At 40.4% G+C, this 21,770-nt stretch overlaps 1 protein-coding gene across 7 annotated transcripts in view; it reads right to left on the bottom strand.

Annotated features, from left to right (window-relative positions):
- Window positions 1-21,459, bottom strand: part of RABGEF1 (RAB guanine nucleotide exchange factor 1) — a 60,664-nt gene extending 39,205 nt beyond the window's left edge. For 2 of the 7 annotated variants that reach the window (XM_019717610.3, XM_019717609.3), the window contains exon 1: window positions 21,330-21,459. Coding sequence is in view for 1 of the 7 variants with exons in the window: in XM_074328482.1 (XP_074184583.1) it covers window positions 3,160-3,164 (5 nt within the window). In the remaining 6 variants the exon portion in view is untranslated. Of the gene's footprint in view, window positions 1-3,159; window positions 3,353-20,932; window positions 21,065-21,329 lie in introns of those variants that run through there. The other 5 variants (XM_074328483.1, XM_019717605.2, XM_019717608.3 and 2 more) reach the window with 4 other exon arrangements.
- Between the last annotated feature and the right edge of the window lie 311 nt (window positions 21,460-21,770).

A 21,770-nucleotide genomic window follows, 5' to 3' on the forward strand; every position in this document is an offset into this window, starting at 1 on the left:
AGGGAGTGAGGAAGAACCACCTATGAGCTCTGAAAAACAGGGGCTTTCTCTCTGCTAGTATACAGGACTAAACAATAGTGATTTGGACAGAAGCATAAACAGTTGCAGAAAACCTACTGTGTCAAGTACTTACAAAATATAATCATTTATTCATCAAAGCAAAGGAATAAACAAAGCTTGAAGAGGTCAGGTACCTGTCTGAGTTCATACATGTTAGAGTAAAAATTTGAAATAATACCTTAACAAGTTCCAAAGTCTGTTTTCTTTTCTACTATATTATACCTTATTTGTTCATGGCATCAGGATTGTATTATAAATTGCTACCTAACAATTTCCATTTAATAAAATTCGTAAAAAGAAACGGTCCTCATTCTTCTTCCCATAAACAAATAAAATGACAAACAAGCAGAGAGAAAAGTGGCACTCCACAGCACGTATTCAAGAAACTCACATGTCCAGACAAAATGAAATCCTGTATCTTGGGGATACTACCATAATTTAACTCATACATTTACTGTGCCAACAGTGCGCAAAGAACTGAGCTAGATGCCATTGTTAATACACTCGATAGAACATATCCTTGCCCCCTAGAAGCTCACGAACAAAAAAAAAACAGGCATATCTTTTTGTAAAAGATATTCTTCCAGTCTGGAATGTCCTCTTTTGTGTCACTTCTTCCAGACCCTGTAATTTTTAACTCAAGGCTCTTTGAGGGCTACATGCCCCCCACCCCACGGTCTCTCCATACTCCTTAAGTCAGAATTACTTTGCCTTTTCCACCACTCCCCACCCAGTTTCATAGCACTGTATCTTCCTGCATTGTTCAGTATGCCTGCTTTTTTGCTCAGGAGCTTCTGGGGGGCAAGGATATGTTCTGTCGAGTGTATTAACAATGGCATCTAGCTCAGTTCTGTGCACACCGTTGGCACAGTAAATGATTGAGTTAAATTATGACAGCCATTCTGACTGGGGTGAGGTGGTATCTCATTGTAGTTTTTATTTGCATTTCTCTAATGATTAGTGAGGCTGAGCATTTTTTCATATGTCTGTTTGCCATCTGTATGTCATCTTTAGAAAAATGTCTCTTCATAGATGGGAGGGGGTGGAGATGGGGGAGAGGGTGAGGGGATTAGAAGGTACAATTGGTAACCACAGAATTGCCATGGGGATACAGAGGACAGTTTGGGGTGTATAGTCAGTAATGTTGTAAAGATGTTGTAGGGTATCCGATGGACACTTGTCTTACTGGGGAGACCACCTCAGGGACAGTGTGGGTGCCTGACCGCTGCGGTGTACACCTGAAGCTGAAGCTGAGTAGTGATGGGTGTCGATTGTGGTTTAATACATATACATGTATAATCACAGGCTGTGGAGTGCAGCGCAGGGAAAGGGGTGAGTGGAACTGTGGCGGCTGTGCGCAATGGCAGAGGGGTGGCAGATTGGGGGAGGGGAGTTGTCACTTTGTGAGGGGTGTAAATGTCTAACTGGTACATTGTTTTGTACACCTGAAACTAATAATAATAAAACAAATAAATAAATAAATAAATAAAAATTATGGTAGTATCCCCAAGATACAGGACTTCATTTTGTCTGGACATGTGAGTTTCTTGAATACGTGCTGTGGAGTAATGTTGTAAAGCACTTTTCTCTGTGCTTGTTTGGCAGTTGTTTATGGGAAGAAGAGAAAAAAAGCTGGGAAACAGGAAAGCAAATATAGAACACAACCGATGTGGTATAAATAGGAGGTTAACTGAAGAAGTTAGGTGTGAAGTCAAATATGATGGCTTTTAAAAACTCCCGGCTATAGAATGAAGTATCATTGAGAGCTCCTGAAAAGGGGAAATCATGAGACGATCTCTATTTTAAGACATAAAAACTTGAGAGATGAAGTTCTGTATTCCAGCAGGATGAAGTGAGGAGGACAATAAATCCTCTTCCCCCCAAATCAGGTATAAAAATGGATAACACTTCCTCTCTGCTAATGGATCGATGTGTTAGCCAAGGAATGCACTTAAACTTCAGGCCACCAGCTCTATCTCTGGGCTCTCGTGTCTCCCTCATGTACGGCACAGGCTCTGTTTGCCAAAGTGGAAGCCTTACTGGCTAGAGGTATTTGCGCACAAATTCTTTGTCTGAACAAACAACAATCTTTGGCTGAACATTAAGGTCTACAGGCACCGGGTGACCCTTAAAAGGAAGTCAAGCATAAAAATAAAAACAAGAAAATACACTGACTACAGACCTCAGGGCCACCTGCTGTGGGGGCAGCCCTCACAGACTCAGCCCAGCTAGACAGCCTGGGCAGTGTGCACAGAGCACTACTTTGGGGGATTCTCAGTGGCAACAGGGAGAAGTGGGAAAGACCAGAATTCAGGGAGTCACACTCAGGGAGTTTACCGTCTCTCCCCGAGCCAACCCAGAACAGACACCAAGGCACAGAGAGAATGCCTCTAGCTCTCGCTCAAGGAAGAAGAAAGGGAACTCAACACTGACAAAATATGAAGATCCCTCCACTGGACTGTCTTTCCCCCTTCTCTTCAGCCACAGCAACCAAGCAACCACATGCCACAGGGGCTGGAAAGACAGACTATAGGAGCCAAACTCTGAGGAAGGGGAACCATCCATTTCCCCCCACTTTCTATCCTCCATTTCTTGGCCCCAAATGTGCAGACAGTTGTGGAAGAACAGTGTACAAGACACAGTAGGGGAACTAACTCCACAGTTTAATGGCCAAAGGAAACAAAAGATGAGAACATAGGGAGCAAAAAAGGTACCGGAGAAATCACTGAAAAGGAGAACTCAAGAAAGCAGCCTGAAAATGTTGTTAGTGAGCCCGTGGGCTCACCTCTAGGTTGTGCATAATGGATCTGATGCTGTTCAGGGTCAAAGACTAAAATTCAAACTAACAGAGACCGCTACAAAAGTTTCAGACTGGCAGACACATGAAACAGATGGAAACAGTACTGCAAAGGCTTTGAAAAATGAACTGACATTGGAATCACAGCCCACAGAAGGTGGGCTAGAACTTACAGCCCCAACTTGGCAGCAAAACTGAAAAATTTTCATTAAGAAAATGAAAAGACAAACTACAAACTGGGCGAAAATACGAAGGTCTGACAATTAAGTTCGCAAACTCATCCTAGAAAAAGTGCTACATACCTCATTGCTGAATATCACTATGGTCACCTTTGAAGTCCTCCCCTTGGGAAGCTATGCACTGATGCCAGCGCCTAGTCTACCCTTCAAAGCTATTTTGGAACTCTTTTTCTGGAATGGCCTTCAGAGCTGTCGTCATATTACCCTTGATGTCCCAAATGTCATCAAAACGTCTTCCTTTCAATATTATCTTTATCTTCATGTAAAGAAAGAAGTCATTGGCGGCCAGATCAGGTGACTAGGGAGGGTGTTCCAATACGGTTATTTGTTTACTGGCTAAAAACTCCCTCACAGACAGTGCTGTGTGAGCTGGTGCATTGTCGTGATGCAAGAGCCATGAATTGTTGGTGAAAAGTTCAAGTCGTCTAACTTTTTCAAGCAGCCTTTTCAGCACTTCCAAATAGTACACTTGGTTAACTGTTTGTCCAAATGGTACAAATTCATAATGAACAATCCCTCTGATATCAAAAAAGGTTAGCCACATCATTAAGTTCGTGAACTTAATTGTCAGAGTTCATACTTGTAATCACATATTTGACAAAGGATATGTATCTACTATAGAATATATGAAGAATGCTCCAAAGCCAACAGTAAGTAAAACCACCCAACCAAAAAATAGGCAAAAGGCTTGAAAGACACTTATGTAAAGAAGATATACAGTTGGGAGATAATTCTCACATTTTAGTACAAGAGGCCTTTGCAACAGAAGGTCTTTTCAAGGATGTCTGAATATCTAACTAACATACTTACAATAAACACATCATTATCTCCCCCCAGAGCAGAGGGCAAGTTCGTTTACTGTCCAGTACAACAGATACAAAGTTGCCCTCCAGGTCAAAAGTCAGACAGGTCTATTTGCTGCCCACTATAAAAGATTTGAGTTCCGTAAGCTTGGGTTCCACAGCTTTGGGATTTGGGGGCGAAGGTAGCCCATGCCAAAATTAAGTTTGTTTGGTTGATCCTGTGAATAATAAAGTCCTCTGTCTCCAACTCAGGACCTCATGTCTTCTTCCAGCATCCACGAAACTATGGCTGGCTAACTTGCTACCTGTAAGTAGGGCAAAAACTCAGGTTCTCCACAATTCTTGAAACATGGCAAATGAGCACATGAAAAGTTGTTCAACATCATCATCCATTCAAGAAATGCAAATTAAAACCACCATGAGCTATTACTATACACTTATCAGAATGGCTAATGTTAAAAATACCAACCGTAACAAGTGGTAGCACGCACAAAGAACAACTAAACCCTCATGCGTTCCTAGCAGAATGCAAATCTAGTACAGCCACCACGAAAGACAGTTTGATAGTTTCATAAAAAGTTAAACATACACTTACCATATGACCCAGCATTCCCACTCCTGGTTATTTCCTCTAGAGAAATAAAACTGATGTTCACTCAAAAATCTATACACAAATGTTTCTCGTAGCATTACTCAGGATCATTAAAAAAAGGAAACAACCAGCATATCCTTCAATGAGTAAATGGATAAACAAACTATGTGGTACATCCATGCAATGGATGCTCCTCAGCAAAGCAAAGCATATCAAAACAAAAACGGGGCAATTGGAGCAGGTAGTATTGACACACCCAACAATTTAGATGAATCTCAAAGGCTTTATGCTGAGTGAACAAAGCCAGCTTTGAAAGTTTACATATTGTATGATCAGTGTTTGTTAGGAATTAGGATTGGGGGAGGGTATCTATAAAGGAATAGCACAAAAGAGTTTGTTGGAGATGATAAAACTACCGTGTATTCTGATTATGGAGGTGTTTACATAAATCTATACATATTTTAAAATTCATAGAACTGTACACTCTCCCAAAATTCAATTTTACTGTATGAATTAAAAATAAAAAAAACTTGAGAGACAATTTCTAGGCTAGATTAATTAGGGGAAAAGTGCAGAACAGGAGACATGGTTAGTGATCAAGAGATGACTAAAATAGTAAGTTATAATAATAGAGGTAAATACAGTGGGAATGGAAAGGGTAGTGGTGGCAACACACTTGGGAGGTAGGTTCGATAAAAATTAATGAGACATGGCAGAGAGACTTGCAAGTTTACAAATACTCTTTACTGTCTCTACAAGATTAAAGCCCTCCAAGGTCAGTACTATAGGCTATAATAGGCTATAATACCCTTATTAGTACAGGAGGTTGAGGTTGAAAGGAAGACTAAATCTAGACAGAGTCTAGAATGTTAAACTGCAGAAACTTTAAAGACCATCTAAGTTCTCCTATTACAATAAAGATGAAGACACTGAGACTGAGAAGTTATGATTTGTTCAATCAAAAAGGAAAGGCAGTGGGGCCGGCCCGGTGGCTCAGGCGGTTAGAGCTCCATGCTCCTAACTCCGAAGGCTGCCAGTTCGATTCCCACATGGGCCAGTGGGCTCTCAACCACAAGGTTGCCAGTTCAATTCCTCGAGTCCCGCAAGGGATGGTGGGCAGTGCCCCCTGCAACTAAGATTGAACACGGCACCTTGAGCTGAGCTGCCGCTGAGCTCCCAGACGGCTCAGTTGGTTGGAGCGCATCCTCTCAACCACAAGGTTGTCGGTTCGACTCCTGCAAGGGATGGTGGCCCCTGCAACTAGAAAACGGCAACTGGACCTGGAGCTGAGCTGCGCACTCCACAACTAAGACTGAAAGGACAACAACTTGACTTGGAAAAAGGCCTGGAAGTACATACTGTTCCCCAATAAAATCTTTAAAAAAAAAAAAAAAAAAAAAAAAGGAAAGGTAGTAAGTGGCAAGGACATCATTAGGGCCTATACTTATACTAAGTTCTCAGTTCCATGAAACCATTTTCAGAGTCTGAGCTAATCTTTCACCATTATCATCCTGTGGTCCCTTTCTTCAACTCCAAGAGGGACCAGTTCAGTAAGTTACGCATTTTAGGGAGTCATCTGCCTAGCACATGTGCCAACAACCTACATTTTCTCAGGGAACTGTGATTCCAATCCACAAGGGTATGCTGCCAGAAGCCATGTTTGGATACCTACCACTTCAAGGCCACAGGTGACTAAACCAGAGGTGGATACGTGACCCAAACTGAAGTTGTGGAAATGAGACTAAGTCTGGGCTGTTCTCTTAAACGATGGAGTTGTAGCATAACCATCTTCCATCAGTGACCTGAGTAACACAGTAACCAGTCTGCAGAGTGAACCAGATACATACCAAGAAGCAGAGAAAAGTGGCAGAAGACAAATACTCTTTAGGTCCTAAGAGGTTTCCATTTCTCAGTTCCAGTTCTTTCCTAAGGTTTAGCTGCCTACCTACCCTCAGATTCCGAGACACATTCCGTGATTCCCCATTGTTCTTTTCTTTTTCCTTATGCTAATTCCAGTACAGCCTATTTATCTGGCCCCAAAGACTTGTCCAGGTACTGTTCTAGAACTAGAAAAATACAACAGGATTGCTGTGAAGACTAATTAGCATACACTAAGAGCTCAGCAGATATTTAGATGAAAACAGTAATAGCAGCTGTAAGTCTATGAAGACCAGTTTGGTGTGGACATGCGATCATAAAGCTCAGTTAAATCTGCGTTCAAATCCCACCTCTGCCACTTACTAGAAATGTGATTTCAGACAAATTAATATTTCTGTAACTTCCACTCATATCTTTCTGTCCAACTTTTGCTCCTACCATCCTCCACCTTTTCATAAATCTACGCCCCACAGGCCTTGCACCCCCATGATCTTTGCTCTCTGGTGTTACACCTGTGATTATGTTACATTACATGGCAAAAAGGACTTTGCAGATAATTATGGTTATTAATCAGTTGACTTTAAAATAGGGTGATTATCCTGGATTCTCCAGGTAAGCACAGTATAAGCACAAGAGTCCTAAATGCAAAAAAGGACAGGAACCCAAAATAGTCAACAATCTTGAAAAAGAAGTAGGAAGACTTACACTTTCCAATTTTGAAACTCCACAAAGCTATAATCAAAGCAGTGTGGTACTGGTACAAGCGTATGGATCAATGGAATAGAACTGTGAGACCAGAAATAAAGCCACATATCTATGGTCACCACAAGCATGCCTAGACTATCCAATGAAAAAAGGAGAATCTTTTCAATAAATGGCACTGGGACAACTAGATAGCGAAAGAATCAAGTCAGGCCCTTACCTCACAGCATATACAAAAATTAACTCAAAATGGATCAAAGACTTAAATGCAAAACCTCAAAGCATTAAAAAAAACATGGAGGTAAATTACATGATCTTGAATTTGGCAAAGGATTCTTAGATATGACATCAAAAGCCAAGAGGAACAAGAAAAAAGATAAATTGTACTTCATCATAACCAAAAATTTTTGTGCTCCTGAGGACTTCATCAAGAAAGTGAAAAGATAACAGACAGAATGGGAGAAAACATTTGCAAATCATATATCTGATAAAGAACTTATATCCAGAATATATTAAGAACTGTTGTAACTCAATTTAAAAAATAATAATAACCTAATTTTTTAATGGGTAAAAGATCTGAAAAAAGACACTTCTCCAAGGAAGATATACAAATGGTCAATAAGCACATGAAAAGATGTTTGACTTCATGGGTCATCAGGGAAATGTAAATCAAACCCACAAGATACCACTACATAATCAGTAGGTTAAAAAAGTCAAATAATAACTGCTGACAAGGATGTGGAAAAACTGGATCCCTCATACACCGCTGGTGGGAGTGTAAAATGGGGCAGCCACTTTAGGAAACCATCTAACAGTTCCTCAAATGATTAAACAGTTACCACATGACCCAGCAATTCCACTCCAAGGTTTATACCCAAAAGAAATGAAAACCTATGTCCACACAGAAACTTGTACATGAATGTTTATAGCAGTATTAGCCATAATAGCCAAAAGGTGGAAACAACCCAAATGTCCGTCAACTGACAAATGAATAAACAAAATATAGTATGTCCATACGATGGAGTATTACTCAGTCATCAAGAGCAATAAGTACTGATACATGCCACAATTAACCCTGAAAACATGATGCTAAGTGAAAGAAGCCAGTTATAAAAGACCATATGTCATATGATCCCATTCATACGGCCGTCCATAACAGGGGAATCTACAGAGACAGAAGATTAGTGGATTGAGGAGGAGAGGACGGGAATAAAGGAGATAGCTAAGGGGGCAGGGGGTTTCTTTATGAGGTGATGAAAATCTTCGGAAGTTGGCCATGGTTGATGGTTGCCATTGAACTGTGCCCTTTAAATGGGTGAATTATACCTCGGTAAAGTTGTTTTTAAAATAAAAGTCCAAAGAGGAAGTCAGAATGGGAAGTCAGAGCACTACTGTTGGCTTTGAAGGTGGAGAGACTATAAGCCAAGGATTGTGGGGCCTTCTAGAAGCTGAGAATGATCCCGGCTGACTGCCTATAACCACTTGGAACTCAATTGTGCCAACATGAGTATGTCTGGAAGCAGATTATCCCCAGAGCCTCCAGATAAGAGCCCAGGTTGGCTGACACCTTAATTTTGACCTCTTGAGATCCTTAACAGAGTACTCAGCTGAGCTGGCAAGGAGCTGTGACTTACAGAACTTTGAGGGAATAAATGGGTGTTGTTTTAAGCTGCTAAATTTGTGGTAATTTGTTACGGCAACAACAGAAAGCTATTACAGCCCTCCTTTCCTTTGCTCTCACCTTTGCACAAGTCTTTTAATTCCTATAATGTTATGCTCTTAGCTGTTCATATGGTGATTTCTCTCTCATCACTTAGGTCTCAGCTTTACATGTCACATTTTCAGAATGGCTTTCCCTGGCCACTCTATCTAAAGTAGTACCTATCCCAACCTACCCAACCATCACCTGCACCCTGGGTCCAGCACTGTTTCCCCATACCCCATCAGTTTCTAACAAGGAAGGATAGGAACGGTGTGCAGGGGCGAGTTAGCCAAGCAGGCCTGAGTTGCTCAAATCATGTACCTTCTCAGAAGGGCATGTTGTGTGACTAGCTCCTGACCAGCTCCTGGTAACTGAGTTCTTGGAGTGTCCTTCCATACTAATGATAAGGGTGTTTTGTATGCCTGGATCCTTGAACCACACTGTGCCAGCTTGTCTAAACAGTTTGTGCAAACAGTATGATGGATGGTGAAGACCTGCTTTCCTTCCAAGGCCTGGAGCTGCAGTAACTGTGGTCAATCACGAAGGCACTTGTGCCTATGTGACCAGCCTCCAATTAAAACCCTGGAATCCTAGGCTCGAGAGAACTTCCCTCACAGAAAACACATTACATGTGTTGCTACAGTTTGCTGCTATCGGCTTAAACGCACCCTTGCAACTCTCCTGGGAGAAGACTCTTGGAAGTTCACGGCTGTACCCTCCAAAGTCTGCTCAGTGCACCATTTTCCTTCACTGATCCTGCTTTGGGTCATTTCACTGTAATAAAACACAGCCAGGACTACAGAGTCCTGTGAGTCCTTCTAGTGAATTCCCAAACCTGGGGTAGTCTTAGGGACTACTGACACAAGGGGTGATTATAAACGGGGTGGCAAGAGAGAGAGCTTAGCGGTAATAGAATAGTATCTTGACTATGGTGGTGGTTACGGGAATCTACATATGATAAAAGGACAGAACTATACACATACATTGTGTAGATGCCAATTTCTTGATTCTGATATTGTGCAATAGTTATGCAAGATGTAACTATTGGGGGAAACTGGTTATCTTTGCAATTTCCTGTTAATGTGTAATTTCAAATTAAAAGATTTTTTAACTCCACTTAAAATTTTAAAATTACAACACCTGTGATTGAACTGCCTGTGATCAGACAGTTAAACATACCACTTTCTGTTTCTAAGTATGGAAAACAAAGCAAGCAGGTGAACTCCCAAATGTGCATGTCAGGATTTGAAAGGCTATGCAGTGGTGATGACAGCTGCTTTGATGGGGCAAAGCAGGTACAGTCAGTACACCCAGATTAGGCATCAGAGCTATACACACCGCATATCCTTTTCAGTTAGGGATAAACACGGGAATCAAGTCTGTCTTTCCTAGGCAGAAAGTCCTACCCCTCGTCAGTGGGACACAGTCCAGAGGCAAGCTACCATCACCACTGCACCTAGGTGGGAGGACAAAGGGACCACACCAGTTCCTGTTGAAGGCTGCACTCCAAGAAGCAGGTTTTTATTGAGTAACCAGGGCATAAAAAATGCATAATTCAATTGGTCCACTCACTAGGAAAGACAGTAAAAAAAACCAATCTCTACTGCTGAGATTCCTGTGAACTGTGCCCCAGGGCTAGTATTTAATCTTAACACTAAAAACAGCCCGAGGAATACAAAACCCAGAGTTACCCATGTTCTTCCTTAAGGCTCTGTATGCAAACCAGATTCATCTCTACTAAAGAAAACAAATAAACAAACAAACAAACAAAAAACCCAGCTTGTGGATTTGAGTAGCTTCCTTATGAGAGTCCTGCTTCCTTCCTATTCTTGGGTTCAATGCCACGTCCTAATATATCATTTCTATATGCAACTCACCTGGGATTGGAAACATCCAATCAACTCTACCAAAATGATAAATGATCCTTTGAACTTGGTCAAGAAATAAAACTTATAGGTAAGCTTTTTACCTTAAATTTGCTTTTTTCCAGTTATAGAAGTAAAAGATGTTTACTCTAATTAAAAAAACAAACAAAAAAAACCCTAGATATATAGACAAGCAGAAAATAAAGTAGAAAGAAAATAAAAACATAACCCAGAGACAGTCATTATATTCTTGTAGTGCTTTCCCTACTAATCACTCACTCATTTATTCAACGAATATTTATATACTGATTTACACTACAAAGGTCTAATTAAGTTCGCGAACTCATCCTAGAAAAAGTGCTACATCCCTCATTGCTGAATATCACTATGTTCACTTTCAAAATACTCCCCTTGGGAAGCTATGCACCGACGCCAGGGCCTAGTCCACCCTTCAAAGCAATTTTGAAACTCTTTTTCTGGAATGGCCATCAGAGCTGTCGTCGTATTACACTTTATGTCCTGAATGTCACCAAAATGTCTTCCTTCCAATATTTCCTTTATTTTCAGGTAAAGAAAGAAGTCACTGGGGGCTAATCAGGTGAGTAGGGAGGGTGTTCCAACACAGTTATTAGTTTACTGGCAAAAAAACTCCCTCACAGACAGTGCCGTGTGAGCTGGTGCATTGTCGTGATGCAAGAGTCATGAACTGTTGGAGAAAAGTTCAGATAGTTTTCGTCTTTTTCACGCAGTCTTTTCAGCACTTCCAAATAGTCAACTTGGTTAACTGTTTGTCCAAATGGTACAAATTAATAATGAATAATCTCTCTGATATTCAAACAGGTTAGCAACATCGTTTTGACTCTTGATTTGGACTGACGGAACTTTTGTGGTCCTAGAGAATTGGCTGACTTCCATTGTGCACTTTGACGCTTTGTTTCAGGGTCGTATTGGTACACCCATGTTTCCTCACCAGTGATAACATGGCCCAAAACATTGTCTTGCCTCTCCAAAAGGTTATGGCAAACTTCTACTCTCCTATGCTTTTGTTCATCGGTGAGCTCCTTCGGAACTATTTTTGCACACACCTTCCTCACGCAAAGATTTTCAGTGAAGATTTTCCTAACTGTTTCTCTATCGATGTTTACTTGGTCTGCTATGCTTCTCACAGTCAGCAGACGATTCTGACGCACAATTCGATGAATTTTTGCAATGTTTTCATCAGTTCATTCGTTACTGGCCGCCCTGACCTCTCTTCATCAGTGACGTGTTCTCTCCCTCAGAAAAACGTTTAATCCATTTTGTACACTGATGTTATCTTCATGGCATACACTTGGACTAACATGTCCCTGATTTCACTTCCACTCTTGCCAAGCTTAACAAGACATTTAAAGTTTATTCGTTGCTCTAATTGAAGCTCAAGACATTCTCGCGACGACACACACAATAATGAACTCCAGTCGGCAAGGCACCGCCACTCGTCGACACAAACACAGCTGTGAGACACTGATATACCAAGGTTATGAACCTTCCCGAGCTGTTTGTACAGTGCTGCCTATGTAAGTGCACGGTGGCAAGTTCATGAACTGGTGGCAAGTTCATGAACTTAATTGTCAGACAGGCACTTTGGATACAAATGTAAGTAAAACAGTCCCTGTGGCACTTACTGTATGGGCAATGTAACTATATATCTAGGCCTGAGAGAAGAAATTAAAACACTATGAACACGGAGGAATTATTTAATTTTAAAGTTTCACAAAAGAATTTGTTTATACAAAACTCTTATAAATAGTCTAAGTTAGGAAATAAAGACAGATCTTATTCATAATAATATCAAAATATAAAATCACTTAGGAAATATTTTAATAAAAAAATTATATGAGCTACACAAAAATACTGAGATATAAAAAAGGTTTAAATAATTGGTAAAACATATACCAGGATACAGTATGAGAAAATTAACTATTATAAAAATGGAAAATGTTTCAAAATTTGTAAGTGTACTACAAATGACAATAAAAACCCAAAAGACTTTTTTGATCTTGACGAAATTATTCTATATTTCATTAGCAATAATAAACAGGAAAGATTTTTTTTAATTTTCTAAATTAATTTATTGATTTAAATTTTCTGCAAACTACTATAGCTAAAATAGTGTGAGCTTAACAACAAAACTGGCAAATCACTACAGAACAAACTGACCCAAAAATGAATGCTAATATACTACTCAAAATAATTTAATATTAGATGAAAAGGGATAGGGAAGAATTTTCAATAAACAATGCTTAAATAACCAACTGGTCAGCAATCTGGTATCCCCACAAATTAATTACCTTAAAGAGATACAGGTTTTAAAGACAAATGAAAAAATAAAAAGAACTAAAATTAAGTATTTATGAAACTTCTAAAGAGGTGAAGGCTTACAGGCCATAGGAGAAATAAAAAAGGAAACACTTGAATACATAAATTGAACCAAACAGAAAGGCAAGTCAGAAACTAGGAAAAGTATTTTAACTAAATAGGACAATGAAGTGTTTTATCATACTTGGAAATTATACTAATAATAAGAATTTGTAAATCTCTGATATGCAGGGTAAGGATATGAACAGACAAATAGCAAAATGGGAATAGCTTCCTGGATACAGAAATGGAATGTCAAAGGGTTTATGCATTTTAAATTCTGATATACTACCAAACTGGCCTCACAAAAAGATTGTGCCCATTTACATTCCTACCTGCAATGTTTATATAAGAGGACCTACTTTCCCACAAACTTGTAAACACTGAATTATTAACCTTTAATTTTTGCCAATCTGAAAGGTAAAAAAATAAATCATTTCTCGTTTTCATATGCATTTCCTTAAGAAGGTTAACCATCTTTATACAAATCTATTGGTCATTAGTATAATTTCTTTGAGGAATTTATCTGTCATGTTTTTGCTCATTTTTCTGTCATCCTTTTTTCTTTTTATAGGTGCTCTTTTTATATTATTTCTTAATCCTTGACTTTAATGTTATGAAGACACTACAGTTTTAACCAAAGACTGAGTGTTTTAAATCTGTACCTAAATTTCATCAACTTTTGTATCATTTACTATACTGCTTCCAAAATGAATGTCACACAGAGAATCAATGGCAGAGTTCCAATGTTAAATATAACAAAACAAAGTATCCAAACACTAGCCTGCCCAAATAATTCTAAATGATAATCAAATCCCTGGAATAGAATGTACAGTTTATGCTGCCGGAATGAGCAGAGCCGACAGCATTGTTAAGGAAGAAATTCTGGACAATTCCCTACTGCACTAAATCGCGCCCTCTTCAGGTAAGTGAGGTTATGACTCCAACCTGAGCATGCCATTCCCCAGGCTAGTGACTCAAACTTACATGGAAAAGAAGTACATGCTGCGCCAGTCTGCTCCTACCACGCTCTACCTTCTCCCTCAGACGCTGCCGATTTCCCCAGCTGGCCAGTTAATCCGATAAGCAACTGACCAAAAATCATCTCTTAACACCACTTAAAGTAACAACAAACTGCAAAATATAAAGTGGCTTCAACAATTAAAAGTTTTTCTCCCCAGTTGTGTCAGTTTTAGCTTTGCTGCAGGCATTTCACCCTTAGTTGCTGTGGCTGGGCAAAGTAAAAACAAACACATATCTTTGAGACAGAAGAAACACAAAACAATTGCCTGGACTGAAAGTGTATTTATTCAGATTTGTTAGACAGCTCTGCTCAAATAAATATTTGTATTGTTTTAAGCTTTCGTGAAGTGCCTTGTGTGTACAGAAAATTCAATCCAATTAAACTGCAGAAAGTTTCAAAAGCTGCTAAAACCATCCCATCTGTTGTGCGTTAAATTGTGTTGCCCCCAAAAGACAGGCTGAACCCCAATACTGTGAATGTGATTTGGAATAGTACCTTTGCAGATGTAATTAGTTAAAACGAGGTGGACCCTGAATCCAATGAGTGGGATTGACAGGGACAAGTTCCTGAGAGACAGACACAGACGGAGCCATGTGGTCAGCAGGCAGAGACTGGAGTGATGCAGCTGCCAGGCAAGGAATGCCATGGGCTGCCAGCAATCATCTCCCCCAGCGCCTTCCGAGAGAACAGGGCCCTGCCCACACCTGGGTCACACTTCTGGCCTCCAGAACTGTGAGAGAAGACATTTCTGTTTTAAGTCACCCAGTTTGTGGTAATTTGTTACAGCAACTCTGGGAAACTAATAAATCATCCATTAAGAATTGCTGTAAACTCTAAATAATTAAAATAAATGAGTTTTCCACAAGCTGACACAGAACTGAGGGTTCACAGCATCACTTGCTCTTCACAAGTCGGGTAATCATATATCCCACTTAGTGACAACAGTCCTGGCTTATGCCTGGTGTCCTGGAACCCCTCTGGTTCTCAAAAGTAACCTGCTCTGGATAATAAATTAGATGGTCGTCTTATTTATGACCAAGCCTAGAATACTTCTGTTGTCCACCTTTAAATCCCACCTCGTTCAAATAACACCTGACTTCCCCTTTCCCAAAGATGGAATAAATCTCTCTTTGTTCACAGTATTTTATAAATATAGTCGTTATAATACTTATACTCCATGTTCGTAGACACATAGCACAGTGCCAGGAACAGAATACTCAATAGTTGTTTTCTAAACTTATTAAATGGTTTACTCAGAAGACTGACTAAGTACCTGCACAGACAGTTTTCTTTCACTTTTGTCCCTTATACACCCTCCAGGGCCCAATGAGGGTAGCAGTACAAAATCCAACCTCCTAATCAGTTTTTCTGTCAGAATCTAAAAACTTGAAACTTCAAAAGAATCTCAACTTATTTCTCATACACTATTTTATTGCATATAAATAAGAAATTTTGATATTTTATATATATATATGGTATAAATAATTTATTCAGTTAATCAAATTACTGAAAAGGCAAATTACTGAAAAGGCTATTTAAGGAAATAGCCTACAACTTCTTATGGGTAACTAACTAACTAAATAAATCTGTCTGCAATTTGTTCCCAAATATGTCCAAGAAGAAAAGCAGGCTCTTGGGAGAGAGTAGTGTCTATGTAATACAGCTGATATTCAAAGAACTTAAATACTGAATTTCAATATTGTCTCTGTCATCAGACATTCTATTTCCTGAGGCAGGTAACACATCATAATGACGTTCTGTAGATGCGTCAGCAGTTAGCACATAGGTATGCAAACACTGCCATCTGATTATTCCTCATAAATGGTATTTAAGATATGTTCATTCGTGACTATACAACATTGAAACCATAGACAAATAAAATCTACACACTTATCACACTACAACCCTGCAATGGCTAATAAATTTATACAAATAAAAATATAATTCAATCTACTAAGTAGAAGCTGAGCATATTACTTCCTGAGACACTAATTATAATGGACTTTGACATTCTATTTCATCTGCCAACAGTTTTGTTTTTCACATTTTTTATTTGCATGTTCTTAAAATATCCTATTCAAGACTTTGGCCACTAGCCCAATTCATTTTTCAGGAACATATTTAAAAAAACAATGTCAAAAGCTCTATGGAAATGCAATTAATGAACCACTGTGTTACATAACTATATTTAGGCAAGGACAGATGCCTCATTGTTTACTGGTTAAGAATCAATCAGGATGTTCTCTAATTTCTGTAGGAGATATAAGCTATAACACGTCAAAATAAAATGATCTGGAATTACCTGAAATAGTCTCATGAAAACTCACAATAAATAATGGTTTACTGTACAACTCTAATGCAAGAGTTCCTAATAAAACACAGAATGAGATTTAAGAACACATACACCGAGCAAAGTCACTACCAAGGTATAACCTAAAGTCATCACATATCACAGCAGTGAGATCACCAGCTAAAGTTTTACTCTAACATATAAATATAAACTTCTTTTTCCAGGATGGCACACTATCTTTATAAATATCATTATGGCTGACCTAATCTCATGAGACACATTTATAGCAAATAGGAAAAATATATGTACTGTACAGCCAACAAATACATAAAATAATATTCCAACTTCTCCAGTCCTGATGGACGCCTAGATATATTTTTTCTCCCGTTTTACAAACCATGGCCAAATGCCCTGAGTTTGCAGCTCCCAGCCCATTTTCTGGATGGGAAGATGCAGAACTGACCAAGGCCCTTTTGAAATGGTGAGTTCTGATCCCTGCCAGTATGTTGACTTCTATTAACCGTATAGGTCCAGCCCACCTTGTGGGCCCACAGTCCAGTCCACCTCAGGTGGTATTAAGTCATGGTTAGGTGCAGACCACTGAGTCGGTCTGACTACCTGGCTTCAAATCTCCATCACCTCTTGTACTGCTCTGAACCACATTTGTTTTTCTTTTCACGGGATGAGGGGAGAGGACAATGAGTTAATGCATGTAAAGAGCTTATTATTAGCACAGTGCCTGGCCTTAGCACTTAAATATTTTGAAATATTATTACATAAAAGGGCAACTTTTTAGCTTGCACAAAATACAGATATGTTCATTTAATTTACTGGACACTGCATCTAAGATGAATGGATCTGTTCCCTTCTTAAAAATAAATTACATGCCTGGACTTTTCAAGCCAACGCTCTCTGTGCTAGAGCTAACACCCCAAACCTACTTCCAGAAATGAAATCTTAGGTCTGTTGTTTGGTAGCCCCTTCAGCACATCTCTTTGTGGAAGTTAAGTGACTTTCATTTAAATATTTGCCCTTGTCAGACTCCTCCATTTTCATACCCCCCACCCCCTGCCCTACAGTAAAGCATGCCTGCTAAAAATATGGCTCTGTGATTAACCAACATCATAAAAAGTCAATGTACTGGAAAAACTTGTCAGGAAGCGCAAACTCAAACCCCACTGCTAATAAATTCATCAAAAAAAGCGCCACTGAGAAACAAAGCATTTATGGAAGGTAATCCAAAGAATGTGCAACCCCCATCTCCCTATCTAGATAATCTAAAAAGATCCTCAAATTACGTCTAGAGATTTAAGTACTTAGATGACATTATTTTGGCAGCACTGGAACTGCTTTTAGTGAATTATGTTTTGATGTTATGTCATCAACCTATACAAGGAAACAAGGAGGAATTTTACTATAAAACAAAGTAAAACACAACACCGTCCTTTTAAATGTATGCTGTATTTACTTAAGGACGTAGTTGAGGAGTTTCTCAATACAAGGAGTCTTTGGGAACCCTAAAGAGAAATTGTTTTTTTCTCTTATGGTCACTGAACCCTCTCTGCTCTGGCTACTAAAAAGAAGAGTCAAACTTTTGACCCTCTAACAAATACTTATGACACCAGTCCAAGTACTTTGTGTACAGATCTTATTCCTGTTTCTACCTTAAATTTTCTTTCTCCCTCAGTCTTGAATTCACCACCCCTTATTTCTGTATGCTACCAAAGGTATGTTGTATGTATCTTTGTAAGTCATTATGAACTCCTTCTGCAACAAAATGTGATATAAGTAAATGATATCCTCTACTTGAAAAACATTACAGCACAATAAAATATTTTCTTCCATTAATAAATATTTTATGAGTTCAGTTTCTAAAGACATTATCTTTTTTGTGCTCTGAAAGAAAACAGAAAGTATTTTAGCAACTATTATTTCTAAAATTAGGAAATTCTAACAACAGAGGAAATACAAAAATAAAACACTTTTATTATGTATTTTTAACTTTGGAGCACACAGAAAATTGTAAATATATCCCCATGTAAAAATCCAACAGTTAATTTTTATTTTAAAATACACACCAAATCATCATGAATGCAATTACAATTGAGTATTTATTCTGAATGGGAACTGACCAGACTAGCTTCAGATTTGATTCATACGATTTGTGTACCACCCCTTCGTTGCCCTGTACCTAGCACAGAGGATGCTGCCATCACTCCTTAATGTGAGGCAGCAAAGAATTTAGAGCCCCAAAGGCTCTTGCTACATTCCTGCTTCAGGGAAGCCAGCAATCTCCTTGCTGTCATTTGAGGAAAATAAAAAGCTTAAGATTCTCTTAGTGTGTAAAACTTTACCCATTCATGAACTCATACTTGTCATTCTGATCATAACTTCTGACTTTTAACTATATATGTATCTAGTTAATTGACTATAATTAGTTTTTCACCCTCCTAGTGACCATAAATGAGGTATGCTACCAGAAACACGAGAAAAGGCTCTACTATGCAGTAAAAATTATACTTTCTACCCCAACAGTACTTCATCAAAATCAGGAATCTCACTGGGTAATTTGAAAGTGACACCATAAAAGGACAGCCTTTTCTTAAAGCATTTTAGCTTCATCCAAATATCAAACAGAAAAAATATGAGTTACACATATTAAGTGGGATAAAAACAAGTCTATCGTTGTTTCTCCTAAGTATTTATTCAACAACAGTCTAGCTTATTTCAAGGTATTTCAGTCATCTGAAACATGATGTTTCTACAATGCTTTATGAAAGACATGAGCATTTAATAAGACTTTCAAAATGTTTGGCCTCTATTGTGAAACTCTTGTTTTTAGTGTGACAACTTTATTTATGGGTTAAGAAGACACTTAATAGCATTTCTACTCTGCGTCACAGAATAGACAGGTGTATGTTACACAGGTATTGCCTACATTTTAGGAATAGATCAGCTCTGCTAGAAATGTCTACTTTGCAACCAATAAAAACACAGGTGCCCAAAATTAAATTCATACTGTCAAGACTGAAATTCTGTCTCTAGCCAAAGACTGCCACAAGTAAATCAAACAGGATCTTAGTTATTTTTGTATGTAAATATTAAAATAAGTACTGATCAAATTTTCACTGAAAACTAACATCAGAAATCAATGAATTCTCATCAAGGGAATAAGTCTCATGGAACATTTGTGAATTCCCAACCCGGATTGAAAATGCAGAGAGATAAAAGCAGAATTTCTGTTTATAGAAGCTTACAAATTCGCAGGTCAGTCACTCTTAGAAACAAGTAGTAAATAAACAGACAATTCAATTCAAACACTTAATGAGCAGAAAAGATTAAAATACGCATATCACATAATCAAGCACACAGAACTGGGCACAATCCCCAGCCACCACACAGCAAACTTCTATTTAAGGACGAAATGCCCCTCCCTAAAGCCCTTTCCTAGTGCTGTCACTAGCAGGTCAAAGGCCAAGCTCCAGCATCTTTGCCCCTCTCTACCTCCACCTCTGCCCTGCTCTTTTTCACTTTTCAAAAACCACCTCCTGGTAGTTACTGGCCTCTTTTCCTTTAGTGGCACAACGCCCACATTCCTATCTACCCCTAAAATTCCCACCCCGCTTTGTTAGCTTGAATATTACTCATTCTTCACTTTACTTCCACAAAGGCATTCCATGCCACCTTTCTCCACCGTCCACATCCTGCAATCCCTCCGGGTGAGGAGGGACCTTCAGGGTGCTCCTATGTTGTTTTCAAAGTATCTTTGCTGTGTCTCCTCCCTCCCCTCTCCTAAATTGTCTAACTTCTCGAGAGAAGAAACATGATAGCTTACAACGTCAGTAAAAACTCAAATCTTGAACACTTCTTAATCTTCTGCATGCGAATCAGTAACTCTTAAAAATTAACATTATTTACTAAATAAACTAACAATACAATCAAATCTTCTTGCACCTCTGGCAAGTTGTACCTGTGGTACAACTATTTAATACTTTTTTAAAAGCAGTTTTAGGTTTATAGAAAAAAGTACAACTATTTTTTAATCTCAAAAAACAAAACAACTCTTCGGTTCCCAAAAAAACCACACCTCGGGTGATGCTGTAAACTCGTTCCGGCAATTTTTCACGTCTAATCTCAAAGGCAACACGAGCCCACCAGCGACCACTGACACACACATTTCCCAAACACAGGGCTTGGTCACCAGCGCTGAGACACCACCACCAGCTCTCTATGAGCTGTTCTCCAAAGTGGCTGGGTCCTTCCCTCCCTCTCTACTAAACTTCTGTGATGGCTGGGCATCCCCTCTGCTCTCCTCCAACACGGTTCGGAAGCAGGGACCTCTGCCCCTAATCCCAGGGCCTCAACCAATCACAGGGCGAAAGTTAGGACCAGTCCAAGTCCCGCGCGACGAAAGTCAGCACCCTTCCAGCTCCGGCTCGTTTCCCTCCCCAAGACCGACGTGGGTTCGTGATGTCCCGGCTCCCCTAACAAGGCCAGGCTACGATCTGGGTCCGAAGCCTCCAGTCCAGTCGGGTCCCCAAGGCCCCAGGGCACGACCCGACCGGCCGCCACCACAGGTGTACCTTCGGACTCCGCGGACTGGACAGTGAGGAGGGAGCCGGCCAGAGGGAAGCCATCCCGCGAGGGCAGGATGGGTGGCACGAGTCGGCCAGGAAATGATAGTAAGCGTCTGTCCGTCGGAGTTGGGCTGGGCGGTGGAGAACTTGACGAGCGCCTGACACCGGCAGGCCGAGCACTAAGAGGATTAAGGGAGCCGACCACGGCCTATGGCCGGCCAGGGCCGCGCTGCCGGGGCCGGGGTTGGGACAGTGGACCAGAAGAGGCTCCGAAGCCAAACGGGCCCGGCCGGTGGGAGGCACTGACGAATGACCCAGCAGCCCCTGCCCGGATGGCGCCGCCGCCCCGCCACTCGGAGCCGCGAAGAGCGCTGCCCTCGGCCCCGGTCCGTCAGCTCCGTACCTCGTCTGCGGCTCAACCGGCGTCCAGAACGCGGCTCTCCTCGCGTCTCTCCAGTGGGTCGCGGGACCGCCAGTCCACAACCCGCCCTCACAAGGGCCCTCCCTTTTCTGAAGCCCCGCCCCCGACGCTGCGTGCGCACGTGTCGCACGCACATACGTCACTTCCCGGGGCCCTGGCTTGAGTGGGAGGTTACCTGTGTGGGTTCCGCTGGAGTCTATGCTGGGTGGCGCAAGGCCCAGGCGGGGCACAAAATGACAGCACCGGCAACGCCAAGGGAAGTTGGCCGCCTCGAGGCCAACCCTGGGCGCTGACCTGACGCGTCGGGAGCCGGCGAAGAATCGGCGTTTCTGTCTTTTCTTCAGTCCTCGCTTCCGGGATGTCACGCGCCATAGCTTGAGGGCGACTCTGCCTGTTCTTGGGTCCTGCCCGCCCATGTCTTAA

The sequence above is a fragment of the Rhinolophus sinicus genome, chromosome 3 (genome assembly GCF_057876585.1).
Source record: "Rhinolophus sinicus isolate RSI-liver-muscle chromosome 3, RSI-T2T, whole genome shotgun sequence".
Classification (NCBI taxonomy): domain Eukaryota; kingdom Metazoa; phylum Chordata; class Mammalia; order Chiroptera; family Rhinolophidae; genus Rhinolophus; species Rhinolophus sinicus.